Source organism: Phaethon aethereus (genome assembly GCF_964289735.1).
Source record: "Phaethon aethereus genome assembly, chromosome: 15".
Lineage (NCBI taxonomy): Eukaryota > Metazoa > Chordata > Aves > Phaethontiformes > Phaethontidae > Phaethon > Phaethon aethereus.
Genome location: NC_138591.1, coordinates 10,993,458 through 11,009,052, shown reverse-complemented (window position 1 = coordinate 11,009,052; position 15,595 = coordinate 10,993,458). Strand labels below are relative to the sequence as shown.

The window sequence follows — 15,595 nt, the reverse complement described above, 5'->3', positions numbered from 1 at the left end:
TAAGTTGCAATGAATCATTAAAGAAATGCGTCCAAAATAACCAGTGACACAAGAATGTGCGGTTCCTAAGAAGCTCCCAACACTGTTTTTTTCACAGACAAGGTAAACTGACTTTCAGAAGAACAATCAACACAATGTACCCTGTCTCTGTAGCAATGAGAGAAATGAAACTTGCTTAAAAATAACAAGTTAGTCTAAGCGAGCACCTCTTTAGATCTTGTTATAAAAGCTCCTTATCTATTCTTTAAAAAGGTGAGTGCATTACAAATATGTGATTCACCAATATGTCACTGCAAATTCTAAAACTGTGGGGGAAGTGAGTCAAAGAAATATGAATACACAATTCCTATAACCTGAAACTTGAATACTAAATGATGAAGTATTTGCATTGTCTCAATTGCCCCACATCACATGAATGTCAAACCCACTTATGTATCTCTCTCTCTCCCTCAAAGTGAGTAGTTTGGTTTGATGTGTCATCAAAAGCAGAATTAGTAATGTTCTAAATATTTTTTTTAAGAAAGCTTTATATTTACCATTTTCAGATACTAGTTCTGCTATGCAATGAAAAGCTTATAGGAATCTCAGCTGTGGTACTTCACGATTGACACTAAGCACTCTGCCTGCGCATACAGAAAACAAACACTGCTCTCTGATAAGGCACAAATTACTAATCTTATTTAACATTTGGGATAGGTTGGTTGTTTACTATGCATGTGAATCATCCCCAAGATCTTAGACATCATAGGTTACTCTAGAGCTAATTTAGAATTGCAAGAAGAAAATCACACTACCACAGCAGCATTTACCTTCAAAAGTCTTTCTGTGATGGGTTGACCCTGGCTGGACACCAGGTGCTCACCAAAGCCGCCCCATCACTTCCCTCCTCAGCTGAACAGGGGAGGGAAAATACAACAAAAGGCTCATGGGTCAAGATAAGGACAGGGAGGGATCACTCACCAAATTACCATCATGGGCAAAACAGACTCAACTTGGGGAAATTAGTTTAATTTATTGCCAATCAAATCAGAGTAGGATAATGAGAAATAAAACCAAATCTTAAAAATGCCTTTCCCCCACTCCTCCCTTCTTTTCAAGCTTAACTTCACTCCTAAATTTTCTACCTCCTCACCCCAAGTGGTGCAAGGGGACAGACAACAGGGGTTGTGGTCAGTTCATCACACATTATCTCTGCCACTCCCTCCTCCTCAAGGGGAGGACTCCTCACACTTCCCCTGATCCAGCCTGGGGTTCCTCCCACAGGAGACAATCCTCCATGAACTTCTCCAATGTGAGTCCTTCCCACAGGCTGCATTTCTTCACAAACTGCTCCAGTTTTGGTCCCTGTCATGGGATGCTGTCCTTCAGGGACAGACTGCTCCAGCCTGGGTCCCCCACAGGGCCACAAGTCCTGCCAGCAAACCTGCTCCACCATGGGCTCCTCTCTCCATGGGGTCACAGGTCCTGCCAGGACAGGCAGGTGCTGCCTACTCCAGCACGGGCTTCCCACAGGGTCACAGCCTCCTTCGGGCATCCACCTGCTCCAGCGTGGGGTCCTCCCTGGGCTGCAGGTGGAGATCTGCTCCACCATGGACCTCCATGGGACAGACTGCCTCACCATGGGCTTCCCCAGGGTCTGCTGGGGATTCTCTGCTCTGGTGCCTGGAGCATCTCCTCCCCCTCCTCCTTCACTGACCTTGGTGTCTCCAGAGTTGTTTCTCTCACATATTCTCACTCCTCTCTCCAGCTGCAGTTACTGTTGTGCAGGTTTTTTCCCCCCTTCTTAATTCAGTTACCCCAGAGGCACTACTACTGTCGCTGATGGGCTTGACCTTGGCCAGCAGCGGGTCCATCTTGAAGCCAGCTGGCATTGTCTCTATTGGACACAGGGGAAGTTTCTAGCAGCTTCTCACAGAAGCCACCCCATAGCACCCTGCTACCACAACCTTGCCGTGCAAATCCAATACATCCTCCCTGAAGCAGTTGCACCGCTTCAGAAATTGGTACTACTGATAGTGTTTGGCAACAACTGTTGCTTATGATACAGTGGTTGATAAAGTGGTCAGCCATGAAAACCTGACAACAGGACAACAAAAAAAATCAGCCCAAGGAAAACAAAGTTATGCTTTAAAAATGGAAATGTCACTGAAGAAGATGGATAATCCATTCTTTACTGCTTACATACATAAGCGTACATATGTAAGGGTATCTGTGTCAGCAGCAGCTGGCACTAACACATTCTATATAACTGAAAGCAATAAATAGAGACACAAATATTCAATTTAACTGACACTAGGACCACTCGGCACAATTTCTACTGAAGTAAGGAGAGGGGTCCCCTTACTAAGCTCAGTGTGGAACTACATAAGACATCTACCAGAGGAAATACTGTGGAGTAATATTAAAATGAAATAGTCTCCAAAACAAGTCCTCACCGGCTCCTGATCTGAGAGCTAGAACCCAAACAATCCAGCTTGTGTATTTTTGGAAAAAAACCCTATGTTTTACACATGCACCAAAGCAGCCATTTCCACTATTACAACAAGCATTTAATTATTCTAGGACAGCACCATCAGTCTGTTCAGAATAAGAACTGACACAGTTGTTCTGTTCCCCTCCCCACCTCCTTGTAGTTAAAAGCTGTACCAGATTTGAGGCTTGGAAAATACTGTTTGCAGACACTGTTAGGTACTTTAACAACTCCAAGAATATCTTAGATCCAATAGAAGGAAAAACACCAGGACCCTGATATTGTGATTTGTTCCAGATTGGGCAGACTAAGAATATCAAGTAAAATAAAAATTATTTAAAAAGAAAAGGAGGGCGGGCTGTTAGAACTGGACAAAATAGATTCATGAAGAGAGAAAAGTCTTCTTACATTTTTCTTACACGTAAATACATTCCTTTGTATCTAGTCTCATCATCTAACTGCTGGTATTTTCACGGCTTATATTTCTTAGTATTAGTCTAACTACTTTTTTAAATTAAACTTGATGTTGTCATAAGTTCAGCTCATTAATATTCTTTCCTCTGGAGCTGGAACAGTGGTTTTACTAATATTTTAAACTCTCACTTACTGTTAACACTTAACAAAACAAAAAACACAAACCCAGAAAATTTGTCAGAAGATATTCCAAAGGTGGTTTTTTTAGCTCGACTTCAACTGAAGTCCATGGGATTTTTAGTCCTAAATCACTTATGTTCTTCTGAAAACTAAACTACCTGAAAATTATTTTTTCTTGTATGCAGAACTTTTTATTCCCTTGTTCCACTGCTGTTACCTTTTATGACACTTTCAGTGCTTCTTACCGTGCCAAGGCTTGGACTTTTGTGGCATGTCGTTCTTCCTGTTCTGCTACTTTCCTTCGCCAGTTGTCCATTTCCTGCCTTAGTGCTGCAGAATGTTCCATCTCTCCATCAAGCAGGTTTCTCAGAGATCTGGAAGAAAGCAGCAGCCTCTGTTAGAGCACTGCAAACACTACCTAGTAATTAAAAGATACTCTACGAATCACAGAGTAGGTTGCCTGAATGATATCATTAATGTAATCCTAAAATTTCATTATTCAATTTAATAAATGGAATTAAATAATTTAATAAATTCACCTGATTTGATTATATACAAAGATATGAAAAGCCACAAGGAAGAAGGACCAAATCAGAACAGTTGTAACTACTTACTATTAATTTGTATTAGTCTCACCACCATGCCCAAAGCACAACCTATTACGGTATCTACTGTACCACCATGCAGAAAGAATCTATTATAGAAAACATCTTATAATCTGGTTTCAGTGCAAGTCCATACATCTCAGGAATAATCTATAAGCAGTACATTCCCTAGCAAGAGCAGGAGACAGGCAGGGGCCTTGTCTCACAGACAGCTCTGCCATAGACCTCTCTGTAAAACCTTTGAGAGGTTTTGCAGACAGCGAAGGTCAGCATGATGCATAATGGTAAAACCCAAAGCATCCTGGTCCTTCTGCCAAAACATGCAAATCTGAGAACGATGCAATAACTTACAATTATGGGAATGGGGAAGATAAGAGGCAGGAAAATGGGATCAGTTGGTAGTATCAACATTAAAAGAAAAAAAAAATTTAAAATATCTATAGAAAAATGTAAATTACCAAAATAGCCCTACTACAGCATAACAACAGTACGTCTTGAATACATTTGTGTTTTCATTAATCTAATTATGTGTTCCAATAAACTAAATAAATACAAAGGAGGTTTGATAGCATTTTACATAAGCGACTTAACATTTTTACATTTACATCATCATTTTACCCCAAGTGACATAAAGACAATCACAAATGACAGCCACTTTCAGCATAACACTTTTAGCCATCCTACATGACTTCCCAAAGGTGGGAAAAAAAAGGAAATTTTGTATAAAGACAAATTTTTTCTCCTTTGGAAAGCTACCATGAAGGATCTTAAGAATCTTTTGGTTATAAGTTTTGTCTTTGAAAAAACTACAACTGAAAAAAGCTCGGAAGATACAAAGAATTATATGTGATTTGAATTCAAAGGAAAAAGTTGACCTGCAAATATTATTCTTCAGTTTCAACAGTTTAATATTGAAGTATTAAGCTTACCTTTCACAGAAAAATAATATATGCATCAAAAAGATTACACAAGGATTATGTACAGCTTTACACAAAGGACAGCTTGTATTAGAGAGTCAGATTTTTTTTAAATGATAGTGCCTCTTGACTAGAAAAAGAAAACTACCTATTCTGTTCTTCCAGTTCATCCTTTCTATTCATCATGGCCATGATAGCTTGACGAAGTTCACCTGAAGAGAAGGGATAAAAGATGAATTTCTGGGTGTATTTTTGCTCATTTCTGAGCACAAATAATGTACACAGCGGCATTAATACAGCAACACACTTAAGATGATGCCAACATCATTTGCTATGCAGCAAAGAACATAACAATGAGATTAAGACAATTGTTAATTTCAGCAATCTTTCAAAAGTGTTGTTATTATTTAACACGATATCAGAAGTATTGATCAAATCAAATTAGTTTGCATCTACCTTTAAGACAAATGTTTAAAAGTTTGCCTGTGGTTGCAGCGGTTTTCTTTTAATTGCAGATGTATGGGACAATGCACCTTTTCACTGCATGCATATTAATGAGATACACTGTTTAACTTCTCCAAATTGCTTGTTTTGCTTGCTATAAATTCTGACACATGAAATATAACTATTACAGTGAGACTAGAGTAGAGATAACGTCATTGCTTCTTCATGGCATTTCTTCTCAAGCTCAGTCTTAAAGACAGTCTTAAAGACGATGGGATTTCTGAATCTTGTAATGTCGTATAAAAACCTTTTTATTTCCTATAAATACCTTAAAAAATACTTTGTCATTACATCAAGAATAAAAGTTTTTTAAAAAAATGACAGAATTTTAGAATTTTTAAAGAATTCTTTAGCTAGGTGTACCAGTGATACCAGAATAGTAGCCATCAAACAGAAAAATGTCAGCTCAAAGCGCTGCCTCAGCTGGAGTCCTTCTGCTGTTATAAAGGTTTTACCATAAAACTGTACAGCTGTACTATTACTATTTAATATAAATTTACAGAAAACTATTAGGACTTAATCATCTAATCTAAAACAGATTCTGACTTCCAGATCTTGCATGAATACATGAAATACAACAGGTCTTCAAAGATTTGAATGGCTTTTAGCAAACATCAGGATGTTTGCTAGATTAAATGTCCTAAACTGGATTTTTTTAGGATGAGGATGTTTTAGGATGTTTTAGGACAGGATGTCCTAAACTAGATTTTTTTTAAAAAATCCATTAATAATTTCACATGTTAATAATTTTATGAGAGCTTCTGTGGGGACACAATTATATCAAAAGATCCCTCAGCTAAATTAAATGCTCCTATGTTTGTATATAATAAATCAGCTAATTCTGTTCTGCAAGTATTCAAAGTAGACATCAGCAAATTTTTTGTGCTTTTACTGAAAACTTACTAGCAGAACTGGTGTTGCTTAATTTCCTCAAGTAAGCAAAGCCATTGGACTTTTTTCCCATTTACATTCAGTTCACTGATTTACCCATATCTTTCTTAATATTTTCTATAGTTACAGAAATTTTGCCAGTTCAAAAAAAAGAAAAAAAAAAACCCACCACAAAAAAAAAAAAAAGTTAACATTGTCCTGTGAACCAGATGAAATCTGACAAAATCTAGTAGTGGACAAACTGTGAAAGTTTTTACTATGTCAATTAAATGTATCAGTCAGTGCAGACACCACAGTTCCAGTCTGGCATTGGTAATCTGCTGGTAAATTCCCCCTGGCAGGATTCATCAGCGTTCTTGTATCACTTGAAATCAGCCAATCCAATTTCTTTATGCTGGATTTTTTCCAAAACATTTCTGCTTCTTCAGCCATGGAGAAAGTAGATGATTATTTTCCTAGCCACTCCACATTACAGCTTGAGAACTAATTGACAGTAGCAAGAAACATTTCAGTAGGACATTAGAGGGATTTTGCACTCCACTAATTCAGCACAGAAAGAATAATTATTTTTCTGCAGTAACTTCAATTCTTTATGTGAGTTCTCTATATAGCTAGCAAAAAAAAAACCAAAAAAAAAATCTTGTAGAAAAGCCAAAAGTTAAATTTGTGGCTATTAAATACTAACACACATTAAAAAAATCTGGATACTTTTGCTTTCTCCCTCGATAACTTTACTCACATTCAAAGCCAAACTTGTGATTACACGGCTACTTTAATCAGTCCTCCTAAGGTGGTGCTTTCAGCAAAAAGGATATTCCAGTTTGCCTTACTCATCCTTGCTACCACCTCCCTTGTTCCGGCAATGGTGTTTATACAGACACTGTGTCCTTGCAGGAACTGATCCAGCTCAAAATCATTTTGGGTTTGGTTTTTTTTTTTTTTTTCCTTCCGCTGGGCTACTTTTCAAGTGATCTTACTGTTGAGTTTAATACTGTTGCTGGCACAAGGCACATAGCAGAAAGTAGTTAGAGCAGAACAGAACACCTTTTACACCAATAAGGATGAGGAATAAAAGGTGGAATATCCTTTTTTGCAAGAGTAAAGTTCATATTGCATTGAAGTGACCAGGTAACCACTGCAATTTACATAGCAACTGTAGAAAAACTTAGGATAGAAAGATTCTATATGACAAAATACGCTGTGCTCCACTATTTTCATGATCACTTTTCAAAAGATGGTCTATAATAGTGTCTACTGACTAGTATTTGGGGAGTGGGGGAACGACACAAAAACAAAAAAAAGAACACCAAACCCTATCTTCTGAGAATTAAATACTACATTTAGCTATAAAATATCAAACTTGATGATCATGAAACTCAACACACTATTAGTATTCTTTTGGTCATGATGAGCCACTGTCACTTTGAGGGCATATTGGAATGGTTGGTTGGGGTTTTTTGAAGTTTTTTGTGTATGGGTTACTTTGTGGTTTGTTGGTGGGGTTTTTTGGCAGTGGAAAATGGGTGTGTTGCAACAGTCCTGGAAAAAAAAATACATAGTATTGTGAAAATGGGCCACAATCCATCAACCTTTCTGTGAAATAAAAAAATTGTTCTAAGGATGAGGAAAATAGAATAATCCAGTAAGCATTCAAGCCTTGTACAAGTGTACAACACAAGCAAAAAAATCCATAGTAAGATTTCAGTACAGTAACACTCTATAACAAAATAAAGATCTTTAAAGTTGAATTCAGAATGCTCCTCAAGAACACATCAAGCCAACAGCATTTTAAATATTTCAAGAGTGTCATTAAAATATGATAAGGCACAATCTAAGTTAGTTGCTATTATTTCTCTGACTCTGAATAAATTAAAGTCATTTCTACCCGGACAAGTTATTGTAGCACTGGCTCTACACTTATGCTGGGGTGACTACTCTACAATAATTGCCTGTATGGACACTCAGTCTGTTTAAATGTGTACTGATTTGTTAACATTTAAACAGTGAAGCTATCATAAATTGTCTCCATTTTTCCAACTTTACCAGCCTATTCAAATTGTAACCTTAACGTGCCTAATAACTTAATCTTCTTTCCCTTATTCCACCCAGAATCTTCTGTATGAGTAGAATTGAAATCCCATCTTCTCTCACTCGCCTCTCCAACACACAAACAAGTAAGCAGAGCATGAAAGCAATATTCTGTTAACGACCATGGTTTGCATAAAAGGAGAAGAAAAAAGCCTCTTGAGATAAAAAAATGTTAAAATGCTTTTTACTTCTACTTGCCTCATTTTTTCTGAGAGTTATGGAATTGACAATACTGTAGAGACACAAAAAAGCAAAAACTCCAAATTTCATTACCACATATAGGACAAAAATCAATGCTTTAGGACCACAAAAGCAAACATACATCACACTCAGTATTTCTTGCTAATTTAGTTCAACTACAGATAGCAGTGGAGATGTGGAAGAATACATCAGCACAAACAACTAGTCTAGGCTAAGAGCCCAGGGTTCCAGAAAGGCTTGTACAGCCTATGCTTATCCTAGCAGCAATACTGCTTCATTGCTATACTTATGTTAATACTCATCACATTAAGTAGTAAGGAGTCATATTTTCTATAGATTACTCAAAACAAACACAAGAACTAGAGTTTATCATCGACACTTCTTTAACCTCTCCATCCACAGTAAATATAAAGGAGCCAAACATTCATTAGTGTAATTAATTAAATAAAAAGTTACAAAGAAAAAAACCCAGAAACTTCAATTTCATGACCTTTTGATGCAAGTAACTGAATAGAGCCAGGAGGACACCATTCTATTTAATTCAGGCATAACATTCAAAACTTTCAAAAATTGTAATTTTATACTCTCACTTACGCTTCTTGAAAAATTTTGTAGCATGTCAGAACAGTCAGCTGAATGCAAACGAAGTAAATCCAGTATCATACACTGCGACAGGTTCACTTCAAATCTGCCAGAACATCCACAGTTCATAAGCTTTTATCTGTGTGTTATCATAGACTCATAGAACAGCTTGGGTTGGAAGGGACCTTTAAAGGCCATCTAGTCCAACCTCCCTGCAGTGAGCAGGGACATCTTCAACTCGAGCAGGTTGCTCAGAGCCCCGTCCAACCTGATCTTGAATGTTCCCAGGGATGGGGCATCTCTGCCCTCTCTGGGCAGCCTGTGCCACTTGTTTCACCACCCTCACTGTGAAAAATCTTTTCCCTATATCTAGTAGAAATCTACCTTCTTTTAGTTCAAAACCATTCATTACCCCTTGTCCTACCGCTACAGGCCCTGCTACAAAGCTTGTCCACATCTTCCTTATAAGCCCCTTTTAAGTAGTGGAAGGATGCATTATGTTATGCATGAAAGTTACGCTTGCCTCTGAAATCAGTGTACGATCATAGTCTAATTTTTTCAGCAGACTTATGTCTCATTCATTGTCTGGGTTAGAAAAAGGAATAAATGAAAAGAAAAAAGAATCAGGGTTGTAGCAGCAACCATAAATTTGTATTTTCTAACTTCTGGACTTCACAATCTCAATCTTTCTCCCTTTCCTTTTTGTTTGTTTTTGGTTTTTTTGTTTTTTAAATAAAACAGTGGGAGGATGGCCAAGTATATCCACTTCAGAAAACTGTTTGATGTTAGAGTTTATGTCCTACTTCTGAACTACTTTGTGCTTGATATGTCATTTACATTCCATTAATGTTATTTTACAGAAAGAGATACACTACTGTCATTAGGGATCAGCATTCAACACCAACACCAACAGATCTAAAATTCAAGTGATACTCAGAGTTCCATAACAACAGATATAATAAGACAACTAGTGAAGTCTTTCAAATTATGTAATCCTAAGAGAGATTTTTGCAAGAACTTCTTAAAAAAAAGATTCCCATGTGCAAACCAGTATTTCCAAACCAAGTTTTTCTTTATCAGTAAGAAAAGATAAAATAAAAATCAAGAAACATGCTAATTAAATTTTTCATATTAAACCTCACTTTTTAAAACACCAGAAATTACCTTTTATTGTTGAAATTAGTCTCTAGTGCCTAATTAATAATAAAGAAAATATTTACTCTAAAATGTTTTTTTAATTCACTTGCATGCTACATGCAAAATCAATCTTTTATAAAGCTTTTATAAGGTCACACTCAGTGCATAAAATATATTAAAAAGTGCCATGCTTGAAGAAACACCTGTCAATTTCCCAGCAACCTCCAGAAAAGTCATAAGTTTCACAATTCTTCTGCTGTTTAGCCAAAGATCAGATAAGTATGATCTGCAATCACCTGTTATGAAGAATGAGCTGTAAGTGAAATCATCTCTCAGTATACACAAGGTCATGCAGCCCTCCTCTGCAATCCTGCAGATAGAATATCATGGTGGGCTGGGAGCAGACGATAGGAATGATTTTTTTTATTTTCCTGAGTGCAAATTTACACAGATATTTTCAGAGACAAATACAACTTACAGCAGACTAGTTACATCGTAAATCAGAAGTCTGACCTTTAAAGACATGCTCCATAAGCTGCCTGCATGAACATTGGCTATTATGGCTTTATTTAGAGCTCCAAAGTGTTGTAAATATTATCCTGTCATGACTATTAATCAGGCAAATTTTAGTAGGAAACAAATTAGACAATACAGTGCTGGCTGCCTTTTGTATAGAAGGGTCCTGACCAAAAAAAAAAAAAAAGTCCATAAGATGAACTGCAGCTTTTTTCTCAGTGATGAAATTTATACACCCTCTTTCCACAGCTGTCCTTTCAGAGAAGGCACAGGAACTTACTACCTGTCAGTGACTGGTGGCAACCAAGTTACAGAATAGGTCAGAAGCTATTTAGAAAGTACAAAAAACATACACCTTATTTATTTGCACAGCCAGGAGAAAAAAATAGTATGTAGGTTTGATTATTTAGTAAAGTTCTTCAGTAATCATGAAAACAAGTGTCTTTCTCAAGAATATAAGAAAAAATATGGAATAATGTACAATGCTACAACCTTTGCCAACTTTTGTGATTAAGCCCAACTTTTAAAACTGAGTATTTCCACTATAATTTTCCTCAGTTCACAATTATTTACTAAAAATAGCACTATAATCAAAGAACCTTGTAGAGAAAAACACAAGTAGCATCCTTCTAAAATTAAAGTTTTGGAACTTCCTTTTTTCTCCCACTGCAAAAACAAAATCGGGAGACTGGTGCTGTAGGACAGATTTTTCTGGTGTAAAATAATGCTAAAAAATAATCTTCCAATGACAATAATTGGAGCAGACAAAGTTGTGATTCAAATATGACAAGATAAAATACCATTTTTTTAAACTAGAAAATGACATAATGGAATAGGCGCATAAATAGAAAATTTCTGACAAACTTAATTCTTCATAAAATTGGTTAAAGACAATGATCTGTAAAGTAGGTCAAGTTTTCAAATGCTGTCTAACATACACAGTGAAACCCTAACTCTATGGATTAGGATTTCTCTTGAGTGGTATTAGTATTGAGATGTATCTGCTGCTACGTTAACCTATACCTTACAAATGCATAGGACATAAATTCAGGAAAAGCATTCAAAATGGCAGAAATTCTAAGTTATGGCTTCTCATAACATGATTTTCTAGCTCGCCTACAAAAGAACCAACAAAAGGTTAGTAAATTCGAAAGTAAGCAGGAAAACCACTTTTTTTTTTTTTAATTCATTTCAGACTTTGTCTTCAAAGAAAGAAGCACAAAAATCCAGTCATTGGAGAACTCACCGCTTTTCTCACTGCACTATTGCATTCCATCTTTCTTGCCTGATACATTAGAATTAGTTGCTATGCAACCAAAATATAAGCCTCACCATTTAATAATTCTTCTGCTAATTGCAATAGAGAAAAAGAGCTTCAGTGTCTGGCTTTGTCATAGCACTGAATTCTTCCTGTACAGAGAATCTATGACCAATAACAACAAACTTGAAAAAAGCATCTTTACTGAATTTATCTGTGATCAGCTATTATAAAGGTATTAACTTATGTGCATAGTCAGCTGAACTTTTATTATAATGACAGTTAGATTATTTACTAAGTGTTCTGGCTTTATAGATTGTTTTACATGCTTTCCCCCTTCCTTCCACCAAAACCTTCTCTGAAATGGTCAAGTAATGATAGCATGTATGCTTCTGTTTATCCTGTGGTTCATTTCATTTACAGATTGCTAAGTGTCAAGAATTGAGAATCTCGAGATTTACTTTCTATTTTATAGCTGTCAACTACACATAGGAACTAACTGAACAACTAAGGAGACCAATTGCGGCCCCTGCTGGTACCTAATACATCTACAAGACAACAAAATCAGTAGAATGCACTAAAATCAGAACATTTCCCATTAAATTTCTATTACTGAAAAATAAAATAACAATGTAAGGATGAACAGATATTGAAGTAATAACATGAGCAGTGAATATCAAGTGACCAAAGTATCACAGTAACTATCAACAGTAACTCCATCTACACCTTCAATTATGTCACTTAAAAATCTCAAACTAGTTTCCTACTTCGTAAAGTATATTGTAAGAAAGGATTTTTCAGCTTTGTAAAGCTCAGTCAACAGACCCATGCCAGAGCCTGAAACAGTACCCAGTAAAAATGCATGGTCTACCTCATTTAACATACGTTGACAAAGAACATTTGAACAGGACATTAGAACACGAGATTAGAGTATCTTAAGGGTTCATTCATTCTGATGATTTCATAAATCAATTTCAGAAAAGAATCTTGGCTGCATCACTTCTAATTTCCCAAATGTCATAATTTAAATTTGTACATATTTGAATTTATAAAAAGAAACAAACACACACCCCAGAGCTTTACGAACAAAGCCATATTCACCAGTTCAGCTACAAAACTTTCTGTACAGTGAGGAAAATAAAACCATACTGACTTAGATGTTTAGACAGCTAGTCAATTTAAGAACTAAGTCTTTGTTCTACAAGTTTATGTGAAGAAAAAAGATTAATTATGAGGTCAACAAACTGTCTGGGCTTCTACTAATCTCCTTCTACAGCAAAGGCTATTTGATTCTGTCCAGCTCAACTCTTAACACCAGTGAAAATACAAGCATCCTCCACCTCAATCTTAACTAAAGTTTTTGCTTATGAAAACCCATATTTAAGTTTAGAGCAGATTTCCATATCATAATCACAGACTGAGTGTACATATAAAGAATTCCGGGTTTGTTTGTGTTTTTTCCCACTGGGCATTAATGAAAGCAGGCAAAATAAACAAGATCATGTCAGAATTAACCACTAGTGTTTCAGAGCTTGCAGAGATTTAAGGATGTTAATCAAGTTAAATCATTATTGTTCATTTAATTACTCAAGCTACATCTAGTCTAAGGATGGCATTAACTTATCTGTGGAAAGAGAATCTATTGTCACACCAGTTGCAATGAACTGTAACCTGAGATCTGCGAAATCAAAAACCATTTTACAGCAGTCATTTCTAATGTGGCCAGCATATCAGAAATGAAGCGCTGTATGCCTCTCTAACAAATCTCACTGAAATAAAAATAGAAATGAAGAGCTATAGGACTTTCAAAGTTAATGCCATCAATCTAGATAAATCAAGGAAGTACTTACTAATTGTCATGGATTCTGGCACAGTAGCTGAAGGCAACATATTGCTTAAAGTATTCGCTTGAGCTGGAGGACTGACTTCCACTCTAGTCATAAAAGTACAATATCATCAATAAATGAAAACAAAATCCTGACATCAAAACTTAAGAAAAAAGCATTCCAGAAACTAGAATTGTCATCATATTTGCCCATATTCAATCAACTTGTGTTTAATTATTCTTTGATATATCTGTTAAGAGTCTGATTTAAGAATACACAAAGATCCAAATAAACAAGCCATGGAGAATACAGTAAAAAAAACCACAAACAAACAAACAAAAAAACATTAAAACCAATATAAAACCTATTTTCAAAACCAGGAGGTTAAGTCTGCCTGCTATTTGACATGACTACATGACTTCTTCAAGATAATTAGGAAAAGTTCAACATATGAAACTATGTAAAAAGGGAAGTGTAGGCTTTTGCATTTGTCTTTCCAAACGTTTTCCAAAGTACCCTGATAAATAGTTTGTTTTCCAGTACTGAGTAACTATGCATTAGGTAACAATAAAAAGCTGGCAGCTATAGGGTAAAGATATTTTTCTTTGAAGAAAACATATTCAATACATACCTGTAAGGAAGATCAGACCTTCTTGGAACTAGTCCTACTGCATGAACATCATTTTCATGCCCTTCTCCATTCTCCAAGTTATCTAAAGTAGGATGCACAAGCATTAGCTTTCTTCAGTTAACAGTACTTACAAAATAAAAACAAAACCAGAAGGAAGGTAGTTACATTTTGAAATATAAATATTCATCTTTTAGTAAAGCTCTTAAACACTTTAAATTCTTTCAACAGGGTTGGCTTCTGCACATTAACCCTGAATGCCAGCAGGATTCTAAAGTCCCTTAGGAACACAGCCATGAGTTTACCAAACAATTACTATTGCACAATTCCTAAATTAGAATTTAGATGCACATTTTACATTGATAACAAAGGTGCAAAGCTATGAAGAGACTTCTTAGTGAAGTTGTTTTTACAAGCCTCATGAGTTTAACCACCACATGGCATCTGATACTCATTACAAATCTGTGACTTCCAGGAAAAGAACTTGTGGTTAGTCCCCAGTATGTGAAACCTTGCAAAGACACCAGTCCTTTATGCATTTGCAACTGAGCATCATGTCTTTTCTCTTGCTCCTTATGCCTATGTACTGAACATCAGGCATCAGACAGATGAGATTTTTTTTTAAAAGCATAGATAATAGGCATCTGTCCACAGATCCATAAACATCAGGATCAAAATATACACATCAACGGGCATGTCACTAAGATAGTTCAGGTGAAGAGAAAAAAAAAACACCTTTTATTGACATTTTCGGTATGTCACTATGTAAGGGTTACAAAGCAACCATAAAACAATCCTAAAAATCATAAGCTAAAACAGCACAGAATTTAAAAGCAGAAATTCTAGAAAAAAGTTAATGGGAATTAGAGTTATATCAGAATAACTATGGAGGAGAAAGTTCATTTTTTAATGAGAGTTTACTGAAGCTCAGTTCCTAAAATGCATACTCCATTTTTCTTCCAAGCAACTGAACTTTGACTCAGGCTTTCTCATCTCTAGGAGATATGATATGCCCTGACACGTCCCTGAAGCACTGCAACAGACTAAAACTGAAAACACTTATATTAACATACAAAACTATAGATTATGCTGTAATGTATTTCAAATATATGTCTTGTTATTTATCTGTAGTAAGACCTACAAACCAAAATATTGGGTTAAACTATATATTTTACAAGAGCTCATGAAGCATGTTTTAGCAAAAATGTTGTCATAATAATAATAATGAGCTTGCCAGTTACTGGGCTGAATGGCCCTCAGAAAAAGCTAACCCACCTTCCATCTGATATCATTTATCTAGGAAAAGTGTAACTTCCAAGTCAAGCAAACAACTGCCTAAACTTGCTTTCAATCTCACCAAATTGTCATTATGGCCGGG

At 36.0% G+C, this 15,595-nt stretch overlaps 1 protein-coding gene across 1 annotated transcript in view; it reads right to left on the bottom strand.

Moving 5' to 3' along the window:
• SNX29 (sorting nexin 29) overlaps positions 1 to 15,595 on the bottom strand; it is a gene marked incomplete at both ends in the record, with an annotated part of 138,310 nt that overhangs the window by 96,623 nt on the left and 26,092 nt on the right. The window contains 4 exons of the mRNA XM_082006780.1: positions 3,310 to 3,438; positions 4,735 to 4,798; positions 13,614 to 13,696; positions 14,221 to 14,302. Coding sequence (XP_081862906.1) covers positions 3,310 to 3,438; positions 4,735 to 4,798; positions 13,614 to 13,696; positions 14,221 to 14,302 — 358 coding nt within the window. The remainder of the gene's footprint in view (positions 1 to 3,309; positions 3,439 to 4,734; positions 4,799 to 13,613; positions 13,697 to 14,220; positions 14,303 to 15,595) is intronic.